General features: G+C 39.9%; 1 protein-coding gene across 1 annotated transcript; it reads right to left on the bottom strand.

Moving 5' to 3' along the window:
• Positions 1 to 2,457: 2,457 nt before the first annotated feature.
• Positions 2,458 to 23,661, bottom strand: LOC136435500 (ubiquitin-conjugating enzyme E2 H). Its single transcript, XM_066429068.1, has 7 exons — positions 23,497 to 23,661; positions 13,176 to 13,252; positions 12,273 to 12,347; positions 6,595 to 6,634; positions 5,938 to 5,990; positions 4,696 to 4,824; positions 2,458 to 3,322 (listed from the first exon to the last, which is right to left on the bottom strand). The coding sequence occupies exons 1-7, from the start codon at positions 23,547 to 23,549 to the stop codon at positions 3,198 to 3,200; spliced, it is 552 nt and encodes a 183-aa protein (XP_066285165.1). The 5' UTR covers positions 23,550 to 23,661; the 3' UTR covers positions 2,458 to 3,197.
• Positions 23,662 to 23,762: the final 101 nt, after the last annotated feature.

The following is a 23,762-nucleotide window of genomic DNA, read 5'->3' as shown; positions in this document are numbered from 1 at the left end:
ATCATCAGGAATCATGTATCTTTATAAAGTACAAGGCTTGTGGTTTTCGTAAGGTCTAATTTTTACTTACTCAAGGAAGCTAGTCATGAAATGGGACTGTTTGTGTACTTGAACAATGAAGACAAGTCTAACATCACACACTGGCTGTTTCATGAAATAAGGCTGTTCATCGTTCCAAGTGAGCATGAGGAGCAAGATGCATTGTGGGTAACATGTCAAAGGTGAAGGCCTTGTCAATACACTAGGTGTTCACGTCTCAGGGGCCTTCAACTTTGACATATTACCCATGATGCATCTTGCTGCACATGTGCAGTTGAAACCATGAAGGGGCTTATTGATCTATGGCTGTATTCTTCCAAATCAACACAAGAAAAATTCAAGTCTCAGCATTTTGGCTCTTTTCAAAAGAATGTTTTGTGTGAATTGGTGATCGAGTGTTTCGAGAGCAGAGTACATCGACTTCAAGATTACCATCTGTTTCTGTCTTACATCAGTTTGCTGGGTATCTGATTGATACAAAGCAAAGCCAAACTGAGACAAGTTAGTAAACTCATTCTTAGGCTTGGGGTGTCAGTCTTACATAAGGTAACTCTTTTAAGTCCAAATCTGCCAGTTCAAAGCAAAAGAAGATAAGCTCTAGGGACACTGGCACCAGTAACTTAACAGTCTGAGAATTTATGGAACAGTTTCTTAATCTGGTCTGACATTATTTCACTCAAGTTCTAATCCAAATAACTATGAATGGACTCCAAACATCAGCGTGGCATTATGCTAATTAAGCTGCTATTCTAAAAAAAAGCCACACTTGCATCAAATCCTAGCAAAAAGGAATACATTACAGCAAAGTTCAGAAAATCAAGCAAGATAATACTATTTGGATTAGTCTTTCTCTTATGGTCGACACAACAATTGTTGTGAGGCTATCTCAAATATCAGGATTTTTGTCACTTTTCCCACCACAAAAACAATTATATTGAAAATCCTACAAATCTCTTTTACAAGATTCTAAAATAATGCTTTTAACGTATTTGCTGGTAGGTATGGCATACACATACTTTCAAAATCACTCCTGCACCTCTGCCTAATAAAGACATTTTCTGTTGGTCTTGCAGGTGCTTTTTTTTCAGTTATGTCGAAGTATTTGCTAATGTCTGTCTTTCCTCTATCCAAGCTTTGTTTGCCTCTTAAACTCTAACATAGTCACGTTTTGCACCTTGTGAAATGTGAAGACTATGGCAAGGATATTTCTGTAGGCCACTTCTGTGTCGACATTGACTTAGTCATATCGTTATGCACCCTCCCGAACAGGCCCGCTATCGCTCGGTAACGTTACCTCCCATAGCGGCCCTGCCTTTTCAAGCTTGTAAAATCGCTTCTGGCAACGTTATTTACAGTTGCTCATGAATGATCAATGAGCTAGCCTTATTTGGCACAAACAGCCGTTATTTTTGCTCTGAACCCAAAGTAGCGATGTAAGACGTAACCTGATTGGTTGATAGCATCCCAGCGTCCTTTGCGCTTTTGCTCTAGATGAGCTTAAGCCAACCCTCTGATTGACTAAAAGCTGTTTTGGTGGTGACGTCGCCAGAAGCGATTTTACATGCTTGAGAGGGCAGGGCCACTATGGGAGGTAACGTTACCGAGCAATAGCGGGCCTGTTCGGAAGGGTGATCGTTATGATGCCTCAGTCTACCTCATTGACAATGTCCCATGGAAGTCTTTAAACAGCTAACTTTACTTTGTACTCGTCTTCTTTTTAAATGTCTTTCTTTCTTTGACTTCTAACTGGCTAATAAGTTAACACAGCTTGAATAAATACGTTTTTGATGAAGCGACACTGAACAAAAATTTACAAATCCTTGAATGTGAACAGAAAGACTAAACAGGGCAGGAGTTGGTTTATTTTAATGGTTGTATGTCCAGTCCACAAAAAATGGATTCTTTATTTTATACACCTACCCATTAAAAACAAAAAACAAATATTACTATCTTCTTGCAGCTACTTTGTGTTGACTGGTAAAATTGCCTGTCCAGCTCTGTAGTAACTTTCACACTCATACAGACTGGACATGCCTGGATATTGGCACAAAGTGGCAGATACTAAAGATGAAAGAATATTGGCATCGGGTTTGGAACTGAAGTGTGGGTTAGTTAGATATAACCACCTTGCAGTAACTGGTACACCTCCCTCCATGGGTATGGAACATCAGTGATTATTTGTTAAATGTACGTTATTTGGTAACAAAAGAACGTTTTTTTACCAAAACCACTAAAATCAAGCTTCACCAAACCAAAGACTCAAAGCAATGTACAATTTACTGTAAACATAGCAGATAATTCAACATGGGATTCCCCGCAAAAAGCCCTCAGCTTCTTCCAATTATCATCTCTTACATGTGCAGTCATCAGTGCACCTACTGTACTGTCTATCTCTTATTGTAGCAAAGACGCATCATCGCGATAGCATACTTAAGACATTTATTTCAAAACTTTGCTGAAAACAAAAGGACACTTTACAAGATTGGCAGAACTTAAGAGTCACTGATTGTTTTTTCCCCTCGTCAACCATTTGTCAGTACTACGCTGTAGATAAGAAGGGGGGCTGCTACATGAAACACCAAATCTTTCTACATACAAATATGTACAAGGGACCCGTGAGGACATACAATATAGTGAATAATATTAAAAATCATTCTTGGGCCGAGCAGCATGGCACCCGACCAAGCAACCTGGCACCGCGACACCTCAGTTCACCACCAGCGATTTCTTCCCTTCTCCACTCACGATTGTCAGACGTACACAGCCAAAAATCTACAGTGATTTATACTTGGCAAGTTTGATTGTAAAAAACCAATGCATATAATAACAATGCTTTGAACTATTATTAATAAGAGTTTCAAAGAATTTCGCTTTCACTGCACACACCACCTTTCTGCAACAACAGTGCGGGTTCATACACGTACACTACTTCAACCTTTCTACAACCACACACCGACACGCTTACACATTACCACATGAACCCACACAGTCAAGCAGGGTGATGGTGTGAAGCATTGCTCGCTACTGATTTCACGAGAACCAGTATCGTTTCCGCACGCTGGTAATGATAGACAGGACGCCACCCCTGACAGGCCTCTGAGTGGAGTGCCATGCTGCACGGCCGCATATCTCTAACTCTATTTTACATCTGGTGACTGTCAAAGCTCCATGTCCTGTGCTTCGTCCTCTGAAAAGTCACTCATGGAGCTTTCTGACTCGCTGCTGGAATCCCCGCCCTCCTGCTCTCTTAGCGCCTCTTCCGTTCCGTACTTCTTCACATAATCTGCGAGAACAGAAGACAGAAATTGTAGATTACCATCGAACAGTGCATAATCAAGAAACGTTACCTTGTACAGCTTGTAACAAGTCCTTTAGATTACTGTAAAATCCCTATTTACGAACGCACTTTTTAAACTTTTCAAATTGCAAGCAGGTGCTCCAGGCCAACGCCAAAGCCAGGGTGCGTACGTTAGGAGTTCTTCCTCGGAAAAATCGCATATCAGCATGAGAGTATGGTACATCTTCATGCAAATGAAGTGTGGAATGCTACCACACAATCAATGAGTAATAAAGAATAGACAATATATATTTACATTGTTTGATATTTTCTACCCTGAAACATTTTCTCAGTAACCCTAGCCTTTAAGTCGGTAAACATCATCGGAAGGATGATCATGTCAACCTCTTAACTATCCACTGAAATGCTGGAGAGGGGGTGCATACGTTAGGAGGGTATATCCCCTGAACGTTTCAACTCACTGAGTCAGGCCCGCAATCGTCCCTAAATCGGGGGTGCGTACCTTAGGAGGGGTGCGTACGTAAATAGGAATTTTACGGTATTCCCTTTTTCTTACATGCCAATTAATCATGTGGCTCCCATTAGGTAAAAGATAGGTTGACGAAACATACTGTCTTGGACATTTTCTGTAGCAGAAGGGGCCATACCCATGGAGGCAAGAGGATCGTAGGGGTAGGCTGGATCGTGGGGGCCGGTAAAGTTCGGGCGCACGTGCGGTGGGGGATCGGGTAGCAAAGTCTTGTGCGCGCCGACTCACAGGGTGTAAGGGGGGTCAATGTTTTTACCCATTCTTTTGTTTTTATGTCCTATTTTCAACAGTTCTTAGTAAACAATGTGTCAAGTATGGAGCCATACTCATTGTGGAGACTTACAATATTGACCTTGACCTAGTGCCACTTGCAAAACATCTTAATTTTGTTAATAATCCTATCAAAGCCATTAGCTGTGAGTTGACTGGCTACTGTGTGATTATGATTGAATAACAAACACCTGTAATGTAAACCAATAAAGCGATCCTGAGCTTCCATCACATTTAGCAGTTCAACCAATGATAGTGTGGCAATTAGCAGTTCAACCAATGATAGTGTGGAAATTAGCACTTCAACCAATGATAGTGTGGCAATCAGCAGTTCAACCAATGATAGTGTGGCAATTAGCAGTTCAACCAATGATGGTGTGGCAATTAGCAGTTTGACCAATGAGAGAGTGGCTGCATGTCATTGAAATATTTGCATTATTACATTTCTATATTTTGAGAGAGGTGGGAGGGGCTATGGGATCGGTCTATTCCATGCTTACTAAATGTAGATGTCTATAGATTAAATTTAAATTTAAACTGCTTTGATGTTGAACTTCACCTTTAACTTTCTTCTTGTACTCCTCAGGTTTGTGCAGGTACATGGCCGCTGCGTCCCCGTTCAGGGGGTCGATGGGGTTGGGGTACGTCAGTAACTGTGGTAGGAACGACTCAAAGATATTGGAGAGGTCTGCAACAGAAGGAAAACACAACGTTACACACTTATTCAGCCCCAAACCATCGAGAAAGCCACACAGGCGAAACTAGTCTGGATGTGGGCTTGAATAAAGTTCTAAATGGGAACATGCGGCTACAGCGTCTTTTCTGAAGATACGGCGTGAGTGTGTACGGTTGGCTTGAGGTTGTCCACTACTTTGCCAAAAGGAAAACACAACGTTACACATTTATTCAGCCCCAAACCATCGAGAAAGCCGCACACAGGCGAAACTAGTCTGGATGTGGGCTTGAATAAAGTTCTAAATGGGAACATGCGGCTACAGCGTCTTTTCTGAAGATACGGCGTGAGTGTGTACGGTTGGCTTGAGGTTGCTAACTACTTTGCCGAAAGGAAAACACAACGTTACACATTTAGCAGCCGGGCATGTTAATGTAAATGTTTACATTTTCGTGGGGGTTTGATGTTTGTGGTTTTCTTTACTGTGGACTTAAAATCACCATGAAAATGCTCCTTCTGTGTTCTGCCTGCCTACTCCCTTGTTTCATCTGCTTACTTAAAACCACCGCACACACTCCACTTTTCACCTACCTCGAAATTAAATCACTACGAATTTAAAGGCATTTACAGTACACATATATATGGAGATATGATTATTCAGTATGATAAGTAAATAGGAAGGTACAGGATTTTATGCTTTTATTCTAATCAGTTAAACCTCTGAGGTAATCCGTACAGAGGCTTTGTACAAAATAATATTGTCGTAAGCAGTAGTCGTAATAACATGGCTGTCTATAAAGCCTTCTAGTATTGCAGAGAAAACAAAACCTGTGTGCTGCATACAAAATGATGCTGATCATTTCAAACCACTGTACAGTTGTGAACTGATTCTAACGAGATGATTTTAAAGAAGTATTATGAAAGATTTTGGCACAAAACTTGACTATTCTGTATACATGTACTTGTGTACAATAGTACCTCTACCCTACAGCCTACAAATATATCTAGGTGCACTGGTGCACCCACAGTCAAAAATTAGGCGCACAGCTCCAATTTTGGGTGCACAAAGGTGCACATGCACCCAGTATTTCAAGCCCTGCATAATTGACCCTGAGACAGGTGACTCACCATACAATGCTGTCCACGCCTGGTTGATGACATCTAGACACACCGTACCCGACCTGGAACAACAGAAACACTGAGGTCACTTCTGCTCGGGTGGAACAAACATACAATGGCAGTGTCAAGCAGTTTTACCTCCATTCAAGTGTGTGTTAGTTTAGTATGTCTAGAAGTACAGTTAAATGAGTGATGTGCCTGAAGCAACATTTCTTCTAAGGCCATGTTTATTCAATTATATGGATGACATCGTTTGGGATACCCAAAACTGATGCGAGCGAAAAAAACAAAAGTTGGTAAAAAAAAGTTGCCAGGAAGTGGTCAGGAAGGTTGAACAGATGACATAACACACAGAGTATGAAATACCGAATGATAGATTCTTAATTTTTGTTCTTTCACATCTTCCTCTTTGACTTTGCGCTACAACAACAACTAATGTCTACAACATTAGAGTTTGTTTTCCCTTATTTTCTTGTGGAAATTTATGGCATATATTTAATGCTTTGTACCATCTACAGTATGGTCACAAACTTTGCTTTCGGAAACCAACGAAAATTGATGCGCTTGCAGATGTCCATATAATGGAATCACCATGGCCTGATAAGATTTTTAAAAGTCACTGGCTGCCATGCGTGCGCTTGTGGGTACTAGTAAGGTTGTACTTACGCCTCATCGATGTTTGGGTGGAATATCTTGTTCATGAATCCTGTAAAAAGAAACAAAATACTTCATAATACTGTATGCCTTCTTCAGAGACTTGCTGTAAGCTGTCCTGACAGGTGCCATTAGCTTGAATGTAGGGCTATCAGTTAGAAAAACCCTGATCTGTTGTGACACCCGACACCTACCCAAACAAACCAGGCCTGGGTGAGAGGGGGACACATCAATACCACGAGGCACCTGAGTCATTCAAGTCTGTCTACACAGCTCACCTAGCCCAAACAATAGCACGAGAAGAAAGAGAAGACAATGGCATCAAGCCTACAGTTATAGTGTTTGCAACCTGTCTATGTATCTCTACAAATTAGAAACTGTACAAAGCAAAACGAAGACTGCATTCTTGACAAACACTAATACATTTCTTGATATATTGTTTAACAGAATTAAGGAAACAAAAACTGAACTGTAGATGTTATAAGCACCTGTGCAGTGTGTATGTGAATAAACACTCTGTATCTCAGTATAAACTTAAAGCCTTGTGTGACTTATTGCTCGACCTTTTCTCTATATAGTGTCACCTGGCCACAGTGGCCAAATTGGCTCAGTCCCTTGAGTGACTACTATAGACAGGTTTGACTGTACCATTATACTAACTTCACAGTATATCATAGATGTCAGAAGACCTCTATTTCTATGTCAATCATATATTTTCCTTCCTTGATAATTTTTCACAATGACAATAAACAGAAGGTTCTATATGATAACAAAGTTTCCTTGGTGAACATCCTTAATGCAAGAAAGGAGGCTTTAATCACTTAAGGTACAACACCTAGCACTACATCATTGTCATAACACTGGGAACATGATCCTTGTTCTCTACAAAGGTGGTGGAAAAACCCAAACACACTGAGAACTCCCGACCACAGCGGAACAATGTCCGAGTACAGAGCCACACACAGAATGGCGGTATGGTGGCGGCCATTGCCATGGCAACCATTCAACATCAGTCAGGTGTTCTCCATCATTTAACACAGCAATAACGATTTCAAATCACGTTAAACTGAACTTATAAAGCTGTATTAGTTGTGTCGCAAAAATGTCGGCAAGGAAGCCGGAGGGCTTGTGTGAGAATAAGAGGTCATATGTGTGCAGTGTTTGACTTTGAGATGCAGATCTCTATACATGCATCCCGCTATTACAAAGACACTTTTTAAGGAGAGAGTCAGATTGCATCTGAAATGTTTGCATATCACTATCTATTCTTGACCAGGTGGCTGCCTTAAGGATGATATCAAAAGCTCAAAATACTTGGTTGGCCAATTACAAAGTGCAACTATCTTTTGTATGGCACAATTCATTCACAAACTTAGATGTACCTAGTTTTGGGGCAAAGACTGTAACTGTATAAGTAGCGTGAAAGTATTGAAAAAGGGGAAACACAAAATGCTGATGGGCAACCTATCTTTTGACACAATGAGCAACCTGGTTTTAAAAAGTATTTAGAACCCTGTACGAAATTCACCTACGTACAACCAGTGTCAGATTACAAGATACTGGATGTGTGGTCTTGAGTGTAAGGTATCACATGGGAGTTTTCCAAACATATCCTCCAGGTTCTATGGATTGACGTTTGTAAGATTTCATTACATATTGAACCTGGAAACGGTAGCCTGTGTTACACCATCCTCTTGCTGTCATGCGCTAATTGGCCCCCTCCCTCTTGGAGGCCGGTCAGTTGGTGGGACGCTAGGAGCATGATTTAGTCAGGGTCCTGGAATTGGTTGTCCCTCAAAATATTGCTTAGTCAAAAATCAGCAAATCAGTGCAACATACAGTGCACTAGAATTCCTGTACCTAACTAACCGAATTTGGAGCCATACACTATCCACAGATATCAAAAATAGTACTTTGTAAAAAATCAGTTCAAATTCAAGCTGTATTAGTCTGTTGTAATCAGGTTACATTTTACAATTCTATAATTTCAGGACCCTTTTACGTTACCATGGTTTCAGACCAACAATTTCTTTCAAAACTGCTGTTACTGACTGTCCATACTATTACATACTACATGTAGCTACCTTTCCTGTAGATACACAACTTGCTCACTATCACACTAGCTTGCCAAATCCACACAACCAAGAAAGGGCATGGCTAGTCTTTTGTTGAGGGGTCAACTAGGTGACCTGAAATGCCCTGAAATCAGAGCCCTCCACCCAGGCCTATGTGGTCCCGTAACAAGGCCAAGGTCTGGGACTGACAGCTGGCTAACCCAACCATAACCATCAATTAGAGACAGAAGAAAGACAGTCTATCATGTCTCTCTTAGCCGGAGGCTTCAAGGGAGATTTAATATAGATGTTTGACATTGTGTGCATGTCATGTGACGTTATCCTTTCAATGACAACACTTCTGAACCACATGTTTAAGAGACTCTTGATACGAAGGTGGCCATGTTTAAGACCTTCAATTATTGTTCACATTTGAAGATAAAACACAGAATGACGTTATTTGCTACAGGACATGGGTGGATTCAAGATGTCTGTTTGAGACGTTCAAGGCCTTGTTGAAAAGCGGCCGTGTAGGCTGAACAAGCATTTCAAGGCAAAATAAAGGCCTTGACTTGACAATTTACATTTTTACTTGATTTTTTTAGGACCTCTTTTGTTCCTGAGTAACAGGTCTGTTGAAAACAATGGTTAAACACTCAGTAAATGATTGACAAAGGACAACTTACAGTAACTGTAACCAAGCAACATTACTGGCAAGACAGCAATGCCACATGACATTGACCAGGACAGTAGTAAATTCCAGTCTTCATAGCCGCCGGGAAAGCTAATTAAAAGTGGTGCATTATCACAAAGAAACCCAGTATGGTAAATTTGTTCACTTTTGCTCTGGTTTTATTTAATGGTAGGAGGCCAAAGGAGGTTTTGGCAGTGTTTCAAATTTGTGGTTGAAGCAATTCTGTAATACATGCAGTAGCAAGACATTGGAAGCACATATTCACAGTGTCATGAATTTGCAGTGGAATAGTTACCACAAAAATAAAACCACCACAAAGGTTTTAAGATCTACAGTACTTTGATCAAAGATCCAAGAACTCTGATACATGGGTAAATGTCACTGACAGTATATCACATTTGGAGCACGTCGCCGGAACGTAAGCAAGAACTTGTGTTTAAGGTTGTGTTCACTAATCTAAGGTTAATATCTGGCATATAGGTTCATCTAGTTGACATATCTTATGCAACGGCTGTTACTCCGATGCAACGTTGACCAAAGAGAACAAAAGAGATTCGGCAGTTACAATAGGTTTAAATAGCAGGCTAATTGCCATATACGCAGTACGTTCCGGCGACGTGCTCACATTTGGTGATAAACATGACAATGATGCACTCATTGTTGACTTTCATCTATACACCAATGCAAATGCCCTGTTTGACTCAGGTCAGGGTTCAACAATCGTCATAGCAATGTGACCCCTAACCCCTCCGAGCCACACGATGGGGTCACTCCATTCCCAACGTTAACCAAAAGAGGGGAATTCAAATGAAGACTAACTATGTTGGAAAGATCAGTGACAATTTTGTTGGGTGATAATTTCAAACAAGCGAAGCTGGCAAACTCCTAGTAAGAGCACCTACCAACTGGAAAATGTGAGATGGTGACAACTGGTGTTTAACCTTTAGTACACTGAGGTAGCCGCTTGGAGACCAATTATCTATTGGTTACAGGGTTACGCAGCAGGGAGAAGGTTAAACATATTTCACATATCCCACTACTAAATGTGAACAATCTTCACGATACAAAGTCAGGATGTTAGGTAACTTGCTGAATTCATCCATTGCTATGGTGATCTTTGTGAATCGTTTTGGTCAGGTTGATAAATCACTGGATAACAAAGTTCAAAATTATGCAAACGAGGTCTGCATTAGTATAATTTATGGTCAGGTGTATTCACCTTTCCTAAAGGTACCTACAACTCAAATATGACATCCGTAGCTTTTACGGTAAGGAAAATTAAAGTTTATGCATAAATTATGCAAACGAGGCCCTCATTAACATAATTCATGGCCAGATTTTCTGAACTTTCTTAATGGTAACTACATCTCAGATATGACATCCGTAGCTTTTACGGTAAGGGAAATACAAGTTTATGCATAAATTATGCAAATGATGTCCTCATTAGCATAATTCGTGGCCAGGTGTGTTCACCTTTCCTAAAAGTACCTACATCTGAAGTATGACATCTGCTGCTCTTACGGTAAGGGAAAAACAAGTTTATGCATAAATTATGCAGATGAGGTCCTCATTAGCATAATTCATGTCCAGGTATATTCACCTTTCCTAAAGGTACCTACATCTTTAAGAGGACATCCGCAGCTTTTACGGTAAGGGAAATACAAGTTTATGCATACATTATGCAAATGAGGTCCTTATTAGCATAATTCATGGCCAGGTGTGTTCACCTTTCCCAATGGTACCTACATCTGAAATATGACATCCATAGCTTTTACGGTAAGGGAAATACAAGTTTATGCATAAATTATGCAAATGAAGTCCTCATCAGCATAATTCGTGGCCAGGTGTGTTCACCTTTCCTAAAGGTACATACATCTGAAATATGACATCCGCAGCTTTTACGGTAGGGGAAATACAGGTTTCTGCATAAATTATGCAAATGAGGTCCTCATTAGCATAATTCATGTCCAGGTGTGTTCACCTTTCCTAAAGGTACCTACATCTCAAAGATGACATCTGCAGCTTTTACAGTAAGGGAAATACAAGTTTCTGCATAGATTATGCAAATAAGGTCCTCATTTGCATAATTCATTGTCAGGTGTATTCACCTTTCCTATAGGTACCTACATCTCAAATATAACATCCGTACCATGTAACATAAGGTACATATAACTTTCTGCAATACCATTTAGTAGAGCTACCACCGCACATCTACTTGGTTTTTGGCAGAAGAAGAAGAAGAAAGAAGAAGAAGAAGAAGAAGAAGAAGAAGAAGAAGAAGAAGAAGAACAGGCAAGCAAAAACAGTATATCCCCCTTCCCACTGGAAGGGGAATATAACAAAACCAGTACATACATTGCAATATCAAGGTGATAGACTGTGAGAGCACAACAGATGAACTTGTTGTATTGAATTTAAAGTCTAGAGCTGTGTAGTGGGACAGTGTACTGATACAGTACTATTGGGTACAATCAACGGGTCCAGAATACCTGAACCCTGGTGTACCAGTACTGTACCAGTAGTACTAATCAGGTCAAGCCTGGCTAGGATAACAGGTCAGGGGATTGACAGATAAAATTACCATGAAATTACCGTGGCAGTGTATAGAAGCCACATCTATACTTGGTGCAGCACAGAAAAACACCCTTTGAAAGTCTGGAGTCAAATTTTTCTTAGAATAATAACTAGCACAATAAAACATTATCTTGTTATCAGTTCAAACATGCTTTTGTCCATATTGAAAATCAACTATTTTGTTAACAAATAGTTTAGGTACAGGTTCAGGTCCGGACCTGCACCTAAACCCGTGTACCTGTACCTGTACCTAAAATGTGTTTAGGTATACAGCTCTACGTTTAAACTAATTAAAGAGTCTGTGTGGATCATAAAATCTACTCCAGTCGTGAACTGTGAAGAGGGTCGATATATAAACTCATACATACCTATTGATGGCGACTTGAACGGGTACTTCTCTGGAAGGTCTACTCGAACTTTCCAAACTCCGCCTTCGTAAGGCGCTGAGGAGAATGGAACAACGCACAGATGAGACAATCATTTAGCTTCTGTTACAGACAGTCTGCATAGTTTTCACTTTCAATGTCAAGTTTTCTGATAGCTACCAGGTTTTGAGTTGCTTGCCCAGAGTTCTGATTGTATCCACAATGCACACATCTGTGCTATGCAAGATCTGGCTTGTTTTAAATTACAGTCGATTTAGGCATACCGTACGTGTGTATTATTCAGAATACATTCAGAACTTGGCAAGCATTCAGAAACCAGTACAGCTATCAGAAAATTGCCCGTAGTTGAAAGAGAAGAGAAAGCTCAGTGAAGTCTGCAACAGAAGCTATCAATCATTAACAGGCATCGAAATTAACTTTTTTCCCCACTGTTCCAGCATTGTCTTTGTTAAATTTCAACATTTGTATATTGCATATTTTGATAGTACTGCAGATGTACAGGGACCACTTGATCATTTTTCTACTGTTCCAAAAATGTCCCAAAGAGAGATTTTTCAGTTGTCCCGGCCTAAATTTTAATGGCCTCTGGACACAATTATGGATTATCATTCAGCGAACGCCACAAAAACTTTTAGGGCACAGACAGTACCACTTCCGACCTTCACACATGAACTTAATTCAAATGTCTACATATTTACAGGTCTATTACTGTGATAGCACAATTTCAAACACCATTTCCAGCATGATTTAATGTTTAAAACGAATATCACAATCTCTTCCAGCTGCTTTATTACATCTACTTGCCATTTCTCGACGATTGTATGTCGTATACTGGAAATTTATAAGTCAATATCTCACAAATACAAGGGATATACTTGCACTTACTTCCTTGTGGTCCGTAGAATTTTACTACAAATTCGTTAAGTCCCCCTAGAATGGTCACCTCATGCTTGCTCTCGATGCTGGAAAATAGCTCATTAAGGAAAGATGTTGCACAGGTGGTAAAATAGGACCTGGGATACAATGGAGCATATATATACATGTACAGGTGATTAACACAGGGCTCAGAGGAGGTTATTACCTTCGTCGACGAAATGGTTTCGTCGACAAGGTTATTCGACGGTGCTTGTCTGTGTGTCTGTTAGTGAACAGAATAAGTCGAGAACGCCTGGATGGTTTGTTGTCGTAGTTGGTGTGTCGGTGTGTATGTGGGACATCTCAAGATGATTAGATTTTGGGCGAAGTGTTTTGCATAATTAACGAGAAAAGTGTAAAAATGTGTTACATTGTATGCTGAAGTATGTGTACGGTGTTGGCTGTGTTATTCCAATTTAAGGCGTCATGGATAGGGGCAAGGGTCCTGAGGGGTCATATTGGAGGCAGGAAACGTCAGTTACACAAATTGGCTGTCAGCCAGCTGTTGGCATTGGTAAGGTAGTCTCCAAGCAGAGGTATGGGTTGGCTATAGCAGGGGCAGGTTTTGCTTCAGACTTTGAAAGGGAATTACTCAAGAAGGGCTTGGTGGATGGTCATAAATTTTTGTAAGTACATAGCTTGAGTGCTGATGTACATGATTAGATACTTATTATGCAAATCAGTATCTAATTTGCATGATTAATGAGGAAAGTTTATACATCCATCAAAAGATAGGACTCTCAAACATGTGACATATGTAACTGAGGAAGAGAGAAATATTAATAGATATCAGCTTTGCAAATGAGAACCTCATTGACATAATTAATGAGAAAAACTATAACTCGAGATGGTCTTGATGGATGGTCATGATTTTTGGTATGTATATAGCTTACGTGATGCTTTGTATGATTGGATGATAATTATGCAAATCAAATTCTAACTCACATGATTAATGAGGCAATTTTAAAAATCTGCTGTGTTCCATGATATGACTATTCAAATATGTGACATTTGTAACTAAGGAAGAGAGGAATGTTGATAGATAGGAAATATGCAAATGTTGGCCTAATTAGCATAATCAATGAGAAACTACTATAATTCCATACTAGTAAATGACGGTAATTTCATACTTGTGGCATTAGGAAGTTGTGTGAATGTGAACACCATGGAATCAAATTATGCTAATAAGGAGGGAGCTTATTTGCATAATTGATGATAAATGTTAGCATAACCTTCTTTGTTAAGCTCATAGTCATAACAAGGAGGTTTGGACAACTTATGTTATTTGGGTGAAGAGGGTCAACTGGTATGATTGATGATTGATGAAAAACACTCCTAATACGTCAGTCATAAAGGTCAAAATCATTTGACGAAGGTATGAGGTCGTAGAACTCTTGTTATCCATTCACTGCAGTACTTGTAAAATCTAGCTCCATCTGAATAGCATACGGTCAATCTGCGCAACTTAGAAACAAGAAATCGAAGATCTCGTACTTCCGTGACATATTTTTAGTTTTTGTGTGAATTTGACTTGCTATAAAATATTTGTTATTGTGAAGTTTTCGCTGATTCTACCAGATGCATTTCCCCCCTAAGTCTCATACGATAACAGACATGCATATAACAAAAATAGCGAAGACAGGAAATGACCTTTGACCTAACTTCCTGTTAGTGTCTGACTACATGCCTAGCATGTGGAAACCAGCTACTCTCCAAGCAGAGGTTGAATGGGCAGATCGTCACCGTTTTATCATATGCCGTCATTTTTTGTCGCTAGCTAGCGACAAAAAATGACGGCATATGATAAAACGGTGACGATCTGCCCATTCAACCTCTGCTTGGAGAGTAGAAACCAGCCACTCTTTTCCTCCATTCAAATAGCTATGGACACACAAGTAAACAAAAATTCACACCAAAAACAAAACCTCCATACACAAAGTTAAATCACTTTCATTAATTTGACTTGCATTGAGTCAGTTATCATTTCATAAATCATTTCAACAAAATACCATATATTTCAGACTTGATCAGAGGCAACAGAGTCCCCTTATTATTAATGGTGTCAATCAACTACAGACACACAGCAAACAGACACACCAAAAAGAAACCCTCCATACATGAAGGTAAGAGTTACATTAGCTCTAGTAACATAAATTTGATTTGCACTGAGTCAGTTATCATAATTCATATCACAAATCATTTCAACAAAATACCATACATTTCAAACTTGATCAGATTCAACAAGAGTCCCCTTAATTGGTGTCAATCATTTAAAAAATATCTGACGTAAAACGCGAGGAAAGAAAGAAGTATTGGGCTTTGAGTCGTGTGATCTTGCTTCAAGTTCAACATTAATACTGGAGACCATTGTTACTATTTGTTAGTGAACAGAAAAAGGATTCTGATTGAAGTGATCTCGATCCAGTTTAGCTCACTGAAGAGCTTATCTTCCACTGGTCGTGAGAGAGAAAACAGACGCTATGTACAGTATTTATAGGTTCATTGTACCAGGGAAATTCCCCTAGCTCCATTCGACAAGCACAATGAACATTGGACCATGGCTTAACGTCCCGTCCTAAGGACTGTGACCCTTTCCGGTAGCGTGCATGTCGGGTGAGCAACACAGCCGGGATCGAATTGGCGGCTTCTAGTTCCAGAGGCAAGATTGCTAACCACTGGACTACGCACGCTATAGCTACATAGTTAGTGTGCCATACATTTGGAAAATTACAAATTGCAATAATTATTGGAAATATTCATGCTAAAATAACATGTATCTTGTGCATGCCATGTGGGCTTTTAGTCTTAATACACTATTGACAGCAATACAAAACTTGCTCTTAATTAATTACGCAATTAATCAATGACATGTATTCTGTAAATCAGTGGCAAGACCTACATGTCACAATGGCTTACCAAAGGTATAATTCACTTGATTCCATGCTTATACATGTATATGGTTATAATATATTATTACATACACATGTAGCTAGATGGCGTCAACCATTCGCTCACTCGGTGGTTTTATTCGGTCATAGCACATGACTAGGCGTTATGACACCATATACACCTCTGGGTGGGTCATTAACCCTTGATTATTAGCAATTTACATTTAGTTACTGTAAATGCAGAAATCTTCGCGATAGCTTTATGTTCGCGGTTTTTGGCGGCGACCGTTTCAACGTGAAGTTAAAACCACCGCAAATATTTTTGTCCAATACTGCAGCAGCATGTGACTATAGCACTGTCGCGAACTTAAAACCACCGCGAATACTCCATTTTCCCCTTAGTGCGTAATAAAAACCACACAAATTTTTTTAAGAATTCATGCATTTACAGCACCCTGGGAATTAGACTAGAGGGATCATATGTGTTATACATTTGTATATGAACTGGACTAAAACTTTATTTGCCCTTTGTACTTGCCTCTCTTGCCAGATATTATGTCATACAGTGCTTTATAGAGTTCAAAGTTCAAATGTACAGATTACTTATTGTGCATGTGCAGTCTGAATATAAGTTAGATAGACAAAAGTATTGCATAGCATCTAAAACATGCTGTTTGTAAAATTAAGAAGATGCAGTATGATTGACACATGTACAATATATACTAATGACATATTAGTAGTGAATCAAATATTGCTCTTCATTCTCAAATGGTTAGTAATATTTTTACTGTAAATTCATTCATTTTTGTGGGGACTCGATTTAGCGGTCAGGAGAGGAAAGAAGGTTTTTTGTGATGCTTTGAGTTCACAGTTGAAAAAATTCTGAGGTATAGACTACTGTAAATACAATTAAAGTTTGCGTGGTTTTTATACGCAAAGGGGAAAATGGAGTGTTTGCGGTGGTTTAAGGTTACACGGCAGTGCTATACTCACATACTGCTACAGTATTGGACAAAAATGTTGCGGTGGTTTTAAGTTTGTGGTGAAACTGTCGCCGCGAAAACCGTGGACATAAAACCACTGTGAACATTTACAGTATCTATGGAAGTTTTACAAAACACATATTCGCAGTGTCTTGATTTTGTAGTCAAAGGTCAACAAGAAAATAAAACCAGTGCACAAACATTTCAAGATTGACAGTACACTGTGCATGAAAATCTTCGTTTTCACATTTTTGGCATTATCAATGCTATGTACATCTGCTTTCTTATCATGATGATAATAATGTAAAATTGTACAGTTATACTATATAGGACTTATCCGCCCTGCTTATATGCTTTCTTCTTGATTTATACGGATCGGTTATGATTATGAAAGTGGGATTAAGTGCTGCATAATAGTAAAGCAGTCTGCCTTCTGCCCTACACATAATGATGGCTGTTTCAAAAACACCTCAATGTCACCCTCCAACCTTGGTTAGATGATAGAATGCATATGTAGAGCTTAATTCCTATGCCAACATTCTCCATTCATTATTCACAATCTTGTAAGGTGAGTAGATTATCATTACCGAACATGCAAACACATTTACCAATTTAACCTTCTTTCCTTTTTCAAATCCAGTTATTTTGATCATCCTCTGATGTTTTAAATGGATTGATTAACCCTTGGTTAAAACAGTACCTATTTGTTTATTACAAATTAAAGTGCTTGGTAAAATAGACACATCATGACTTTGCACTTACGGTTATAGCTCTAAGGACAACAGCAATGCTATGATGCAATGCAAATGTTTAACTCAAAGGTGTAACAAATATTTAGCAGTGGTAACATATTCTCTGGGCCCAGCACTATGAAGTGGTATGTGACATGCTCCCAGAAAATTATAAACATGAATAGCAGTTTGATTTCTGGAGTATGACTGCTACATGTATTATGTCATCAGCTATATATTACAGTCAAACCTCTAATTTTAGTCTAAAGAAGTGACCTGACCTCTACATAATTACCACCTGGTGATCCTTCAAATAATTTTCCCATTGACACAAGCATTAAGAATCCTACATCTATAGAATATACATTTTGTACTATAGTGACCACCTGTCTACATAGACCAGATTTCATTGACCCCCTCAGAGGTCCTCTTAGGCAGTTTGGACTGTACTGTACCTTCTGTTTGTTTCTATCACTCTATGGATTTTTTAACAATGAATTTAAACTGGATCAAATTTGTTCTAGAATATGACAATACCTAGGCTAATTCTAGCATTATGACCTCACAAGTGTGATAGTCACTCATAATGGTGTTTATCAATTACAGTGTATTTCCTAGGGGAAAATCATTCCATATAGTTAGTCAGTACAGTAATATGTAAATTAGGGTTATTCCTAATTACAAACTTGGTCAATCAGCAAATTCTAACAGTATAAATCATAACATACATGTAACAAGTAAAAGCCCAAAATATACAATCATGATAAAAAAATTAATATGTATCACATCTAACTGCCTTACTGTAAATTTTGAAATCTTTGTAGTGCTTTTAAGTTGAACAGTTTATAAGTGACCTTTTAGACACAACTTAATGCAAAAAGCATTTTCAAAGCTATCTTAAAGGGCAAATCTTCAACACCTTGAAAATCCTTTCCCAAGGTTCCAGGCTAACATATGCCATCAAACTGTCATACACAACTTTCTGCAGTTGACCTTTCTAAATGGCAGCAAACTTGAAAAGGCTCTTTACTTAGGCCACACCAATTCTATTTGTTGATTCTCAGATTTTTTAAGAGAAAAATTGGAGCGACTGGGCCAAAAAAATAAAGATAACTTTTTTGCAAAAAGTCTGTGATGAAGATAAGACTTTACATGACATAAAGAATAAGAGGAGTATTCAAGTTTCAGCTTTTTATGGATTATTTTGTGCAATGAACCCCTTTTTTTGATCTAGTACTATGATTTCAGTAACAAAATTACCTTTTGCCATGTAATATATATGGATTGATACTGAGAAAATAGTTTTAATAAATGAAAAATCATAACTTGTGATAAAATGTGACCACACTTTTTAGGTATGTGCAGGCCTTTATCATCTATTTTGGTGGCTATTGAGTTTTACAACTGAACAAATAGTAAAATTGGGAGTTAAAATTTGTGAATGGGAATGACGACCAAATTTTTTTTTTTTTTCAAAAAGGACAGGCTATTCCGACAAGCAACAAATTAAATTGGCGTGGCCTTATCGGCTAAAAAAAGCTTTTAAATCTGTAGGGCATTGCTATCTTCTAATCTTGTTTGGTCTTCAGTTTTTAAGGATACTCAAAATCTGGTAACCAAAGAGCTTAATTGACATGGCCTTATCAGCTGATCAGTGGAGATATCTCTAGCCAATGAGCAGCCACCACCTAACAGTAACACTGTCTAACAGAGTAATATGGTTTACATGTTACCATATCTATACTTTGTCAATGACCATGTTGTATGATAACATCATAACGTTATGTATACAATAAACGAAAACAACATTAGTAAAGGCAGCATTATTACATTTTGTATGTTGCTGAGTTACTGTAAATGCATTTTTATTTTGCGCTAAGGCAAAAATGGAGTGTTTGCGGTGGTTCTAAGTTTGCGGCAGTGCTATAGCCACATACTGATACAGTATTGGACAAAAATGTTTGCGGTGGTTCACTATGAACCGGTCGCCGCGAAAACCGCGAACATAAAACCACCACAAACATTTCTGCATTTACAGTATTATGGCCAAGACTGTATTAGATATTTGGCTGAATTAATACAAATCCATTGCTTATGGCAATCAGGAAACAAAGCATCTGGTTGAGGGAGGGGGGGCAAGAACTTGAGGTTCGACATCCATGACTCTTTGAAGCGAGGCAAGCAATTGCAAGAGATCTAAAATGTGTAGTTCTCATTATGAATACAAAGTTAAGTTGCAGCTACCTATAATGATGGCTATTCCATATTGAGTCTTTTTCTAGACATTAAAGACAGGCCTGCATGTAGTATAACTTAGACAAGAAAGGGAAATCTAAGGCAAGGGAGGACCTGTAATTTGTGTGACTCAAGTATTTTTCTTCTTCGTTGTTGAATGTTAGAATTATTCATCATATTTTATGAGAATAAACGCCATTTACAAACATCCATTAGGACCAAAACCATCCAATTTCACAGTTATCTGTCCAGATCACCCTTCCACATGCCCTGGGGATATCCCTGTTTAGCAACTACCAAGGGAATTCTTCAAGTGGGAATTCTGGAAGGAAGGGACAGTTGTTTGTTTACACCAGAGTTAAGTCAAGCATATCGCATATGGCCTGTCTTCTAAAAGGTGTCTTGTTCACACATAGGCTGAATAGGACAATAGCTTGACCTGTGCATATAAGGTAAATGGCTCATGAATATTCAACATCACAAGTACCAACTACAGTAGATTCTGAAACTTCTGCGGAGGTGTTTTATTTTTCGGTTTTTGCTGTGTCTTTTCTGCGAATTTATGACACTACGAATATGCATTTCCAATGTATTACTACTGTGCTGCAGAATTGTTTCAACCATGAAATGATGAATGTAAAACACAGCAAAAACCTCCTGTTCCGAAATAAAACCGCCGCCAAAGTAGATACATTTACAGTATAAGACATATCAAACATTCGGATGGTGACGTAAAGCTGTCGGACCCGTGTACGAGGGAGCTTCAGGCATTAGCCTCACGTGTCAAACCTCTGCACGTAAAAGAACCCAACACACTTATTGAGGAGTGTAGGGGCAACCCGGTGTGCTTGGCCAAAAACGCAAGCCATAGCGAAGCCACACTGCATCACCAACAGCTACTTGAAAAAGCATCATGCTTCACCTCAAATGAGGATGCCTTGAAATGAACAAAAAAATCAGACCTGCATTATTATGATCTTGGGAAATTGATATTAAAAAAAATCATTTAAGCCTACTGGGAAAGGAGTCTGTATTATTGATTGAATATCATCATCATCATGAGCTGATGGGACTGAAATTTTCCACATGACTCCAGGAGCAATGAAAATATAATCTCCAAGCAGATCCACGCCGGGCGCGAAAATCGTAGTATGCTAGCCAGAGAGGGTCCAGTCATCCAGAGAAGGTTCATCAGCCCGGCAGGGATCTGCCCTTAGTCGGACCTGAACAAGGTTATTAACCGGCACGAGGAGGGGCAACCTTTTGAGGAAGGTGCCTCTACTCCTCCTCGTGCCTGCTTAACTCCAACATGAAAATTGGCAGGGATTATCGTTTTACAACCCCGAATCTGGGACGAACCCGGCCGGCCTCGCCATTTCACAGCAGGAGTGTTTCCCCTCAGATACAATAGTGCGGGAACACACCGCATCACAACGCATCAAAGCAAAGGTATCGACATACAGACTTTTCCGTTAGACAAATTTGCACCATTAGTTTCTAGCTTAATGTTAAACCATAATTGATTAAAATGTCGTTTTATTTATGTGAATGCTTGGTGCGTCTTTTTTTTAACCACAACTTGGAATCTGTTTTTGGCCATTCTTTCACGCTTGGATGCGGTGCAAAACCACGCCGAAACACCGCCATCTTTCAGTGTCTTTGTATCTTTTTGAGAGTCAGATTCTCGCGTCTATATTCAGTTCAGTAAAACCCGAGTCTTGTCGTTTGTCATGTCTTGAGTTATGGCAGAAGCCATGGCGTCGTCCGGTGGATCGAGAAGTCTCTACAACGTCCTTACTTGGTCACTGATTAGCGCTCGTAACGGTGAGACGATCGAAACAAGTTTTGTTTCACGGCAGACACCGCGGAATGCAATTTGGTAGCACAGGGATTTCCCCTTGCCCGTCGCAATCCCAACAAATTCATCTTTACTCTCCAGACATGCTAGAATGGCATCAAGTTGAGTCTCCATAATTTCAAACTCCCAGATAGCACGGAAATTACGGCGGACTCTTTCCGTCCACCAGCGCTTGCTTGCTTCCATTGTTATCTGGAATTCAAACCTGCCGGGTAACTGTGAGACGGCGCGCAGCTGACCCATGACGGGCGCCTGGCTTCGAACGCCGGCACAATTCGCACCTTCTTTCTAAGCGCAGTTTGACTGCGGGGAGATTAGTTTAATAACCTTGTTCAGGTCCGACTAAGGGCAGATCCCTGCCGGGCTGATGAACCTTCTCTGGATGACTGGACCCTCTCTGGCTAGCATACTACGATTTTCGCGCCCGGCGTGGATCTGCTTGGAGATTAATGAAAATACTCCTGGGATTGGTGAGTGCTTCAGCAGACACCAAGTCACGCCCACGCCCCAAACACTGTCCACTTAACCACACATCCCTCTCATGCAAAAAAAAATGGTCAAAGTTTGCTCATACACAAGCCATTAACACAACAGACTACAACGGATTAGTTTTTCGCAACTGGTGCAGATGTCTCAGCAATTGCGCATGCAAGTCCGAACTTGTCAACATCAGAAGGGAAAGATCAAGGGTATGGAATCACTACATGCACAGACCAATTTTTCTCGTCCACTGGCCAACTGTGCAAGAAGCATAATTAAGCCATGCACCAGAAAAAAGGGAACCGTCTGACTGTATCCAACTCAAATGAACATCCTGGAAATGCTGTCATAGGGATTAGCGGGCTCTAACTAGGTGGCTATGTTCCAGACCGTGAAAAAAAAACAGTCATTATTTATAAGTTATGCCTAGGGAGCTACTGAACAAAAGAGATAGTGCCCTGCACGGAAAATCAATCCCCTCTCCATTGCTGAGCTGGCTTTTGTGGTACATACAACCAGACCCCAGCTAAATCAAATGATGTTTCCAAGGCGTATTGTTCAGCTGTGCACTCAACACCAAAACCTTCGCAGCAACCCACCCCCAAAAAACACCCTGTATATTTTTCCCGGTGAGAAACTTGCTAAGACGGAAGTGAGTAGATGCTAGAGATTAAAGCATATCCTGTGCTGGTCTGCATTGCATCTGGGGTACCAGGAAAAAAGGTTCTATTTTGAGACTCGGCTGGTTAAAATGTAGTCTGCTCGGAGCCCGGCCTAGATATCAGCTGCTCGATTATGGTTTCGTCATTGTTTACAAACGATTTCCTGGCAGAAATCCGGACGAGGCTACGTTTCACTCCCCCCGTAAACACGTCTAGTCGGAAGACGGGACGGAATCGCACGACAAGATTCCGACAATAGTAAGACAGAAGGAAGATCGAAAAGGCCTTCCATCGGCTTCCCAAACTTTCACAACCTTCTCATCGAACAGCTGTTGACACTTCGGGTCAGCCGGGGATGACAAATCCCTCCTACCCTGGTCCCCTCCTAAAATTTCCACCTCCAAAATTCGTCCAAATCCAGCGGAATTTCCCCCCTTTCGGCACAAAAGGATACAGTTTGATAACGTCGGTGTCCATCCGCCTCTTGCCAGGACTCGGCGACGACATTTTGGTCGGCTTTCAGCTGAAAAACTTCATAAATTCAAGGGAAAACAGCCTAAAATTCCAGGCCCTCCGAAGAACTGACGACGAATGAAAACAAAAGGAACCTACTGTTTAGGTGACGTCACAAACTATCACGTGACTGCCTGGGCCATATCCAACTTTGTCGTTGGGGATGATTCTACAAAATTTGTTCTAATATTTTATCTTAAGATATAG

The sequence above is a fragment of the Branchiostoma lanceolatum genome, chromosome 5, assembly GCF_035083965.1.
Source record: "Branchiostoma lanceolatum isolate klBraLanc5 chromosome 5, klBraLanc5.hap2, whole genome shotgun sequence".
NCBI lineage: Eukaryota > Metazoa > Chordata > Leptocardii > Amphioxiformes > Branchiostomatidae > Branchiostoma > Branchiostoma lanceolatum.
This window is presented reverse-complemented; position numbering and strand designations above follow the sequence as displayed.

Coding starts and splice junctions, on each gene's coding strand:
- LOC136435500 (XM_066429068.1), bottom strand. CDS start 23,549: ATGTCGTCGCCGAGTCCTGGCAAGAGGCGGATGGACACCGACGTTATC. Junction 12,348..13,175: donor ATTCTACGGACCACAAGGAA/GTAAGTGCAAGT, acceptor CATTCTCCTCAG/CGCCTTACGAAGGCGGAGTT. Junction 3,323..4,695: donor GTACAAGAAGAAAGTTAAAG/GTGAAGTTCAAC, acceptor CTGTTCTCGCAG/ATTATGTGAAGAAGTACGGA.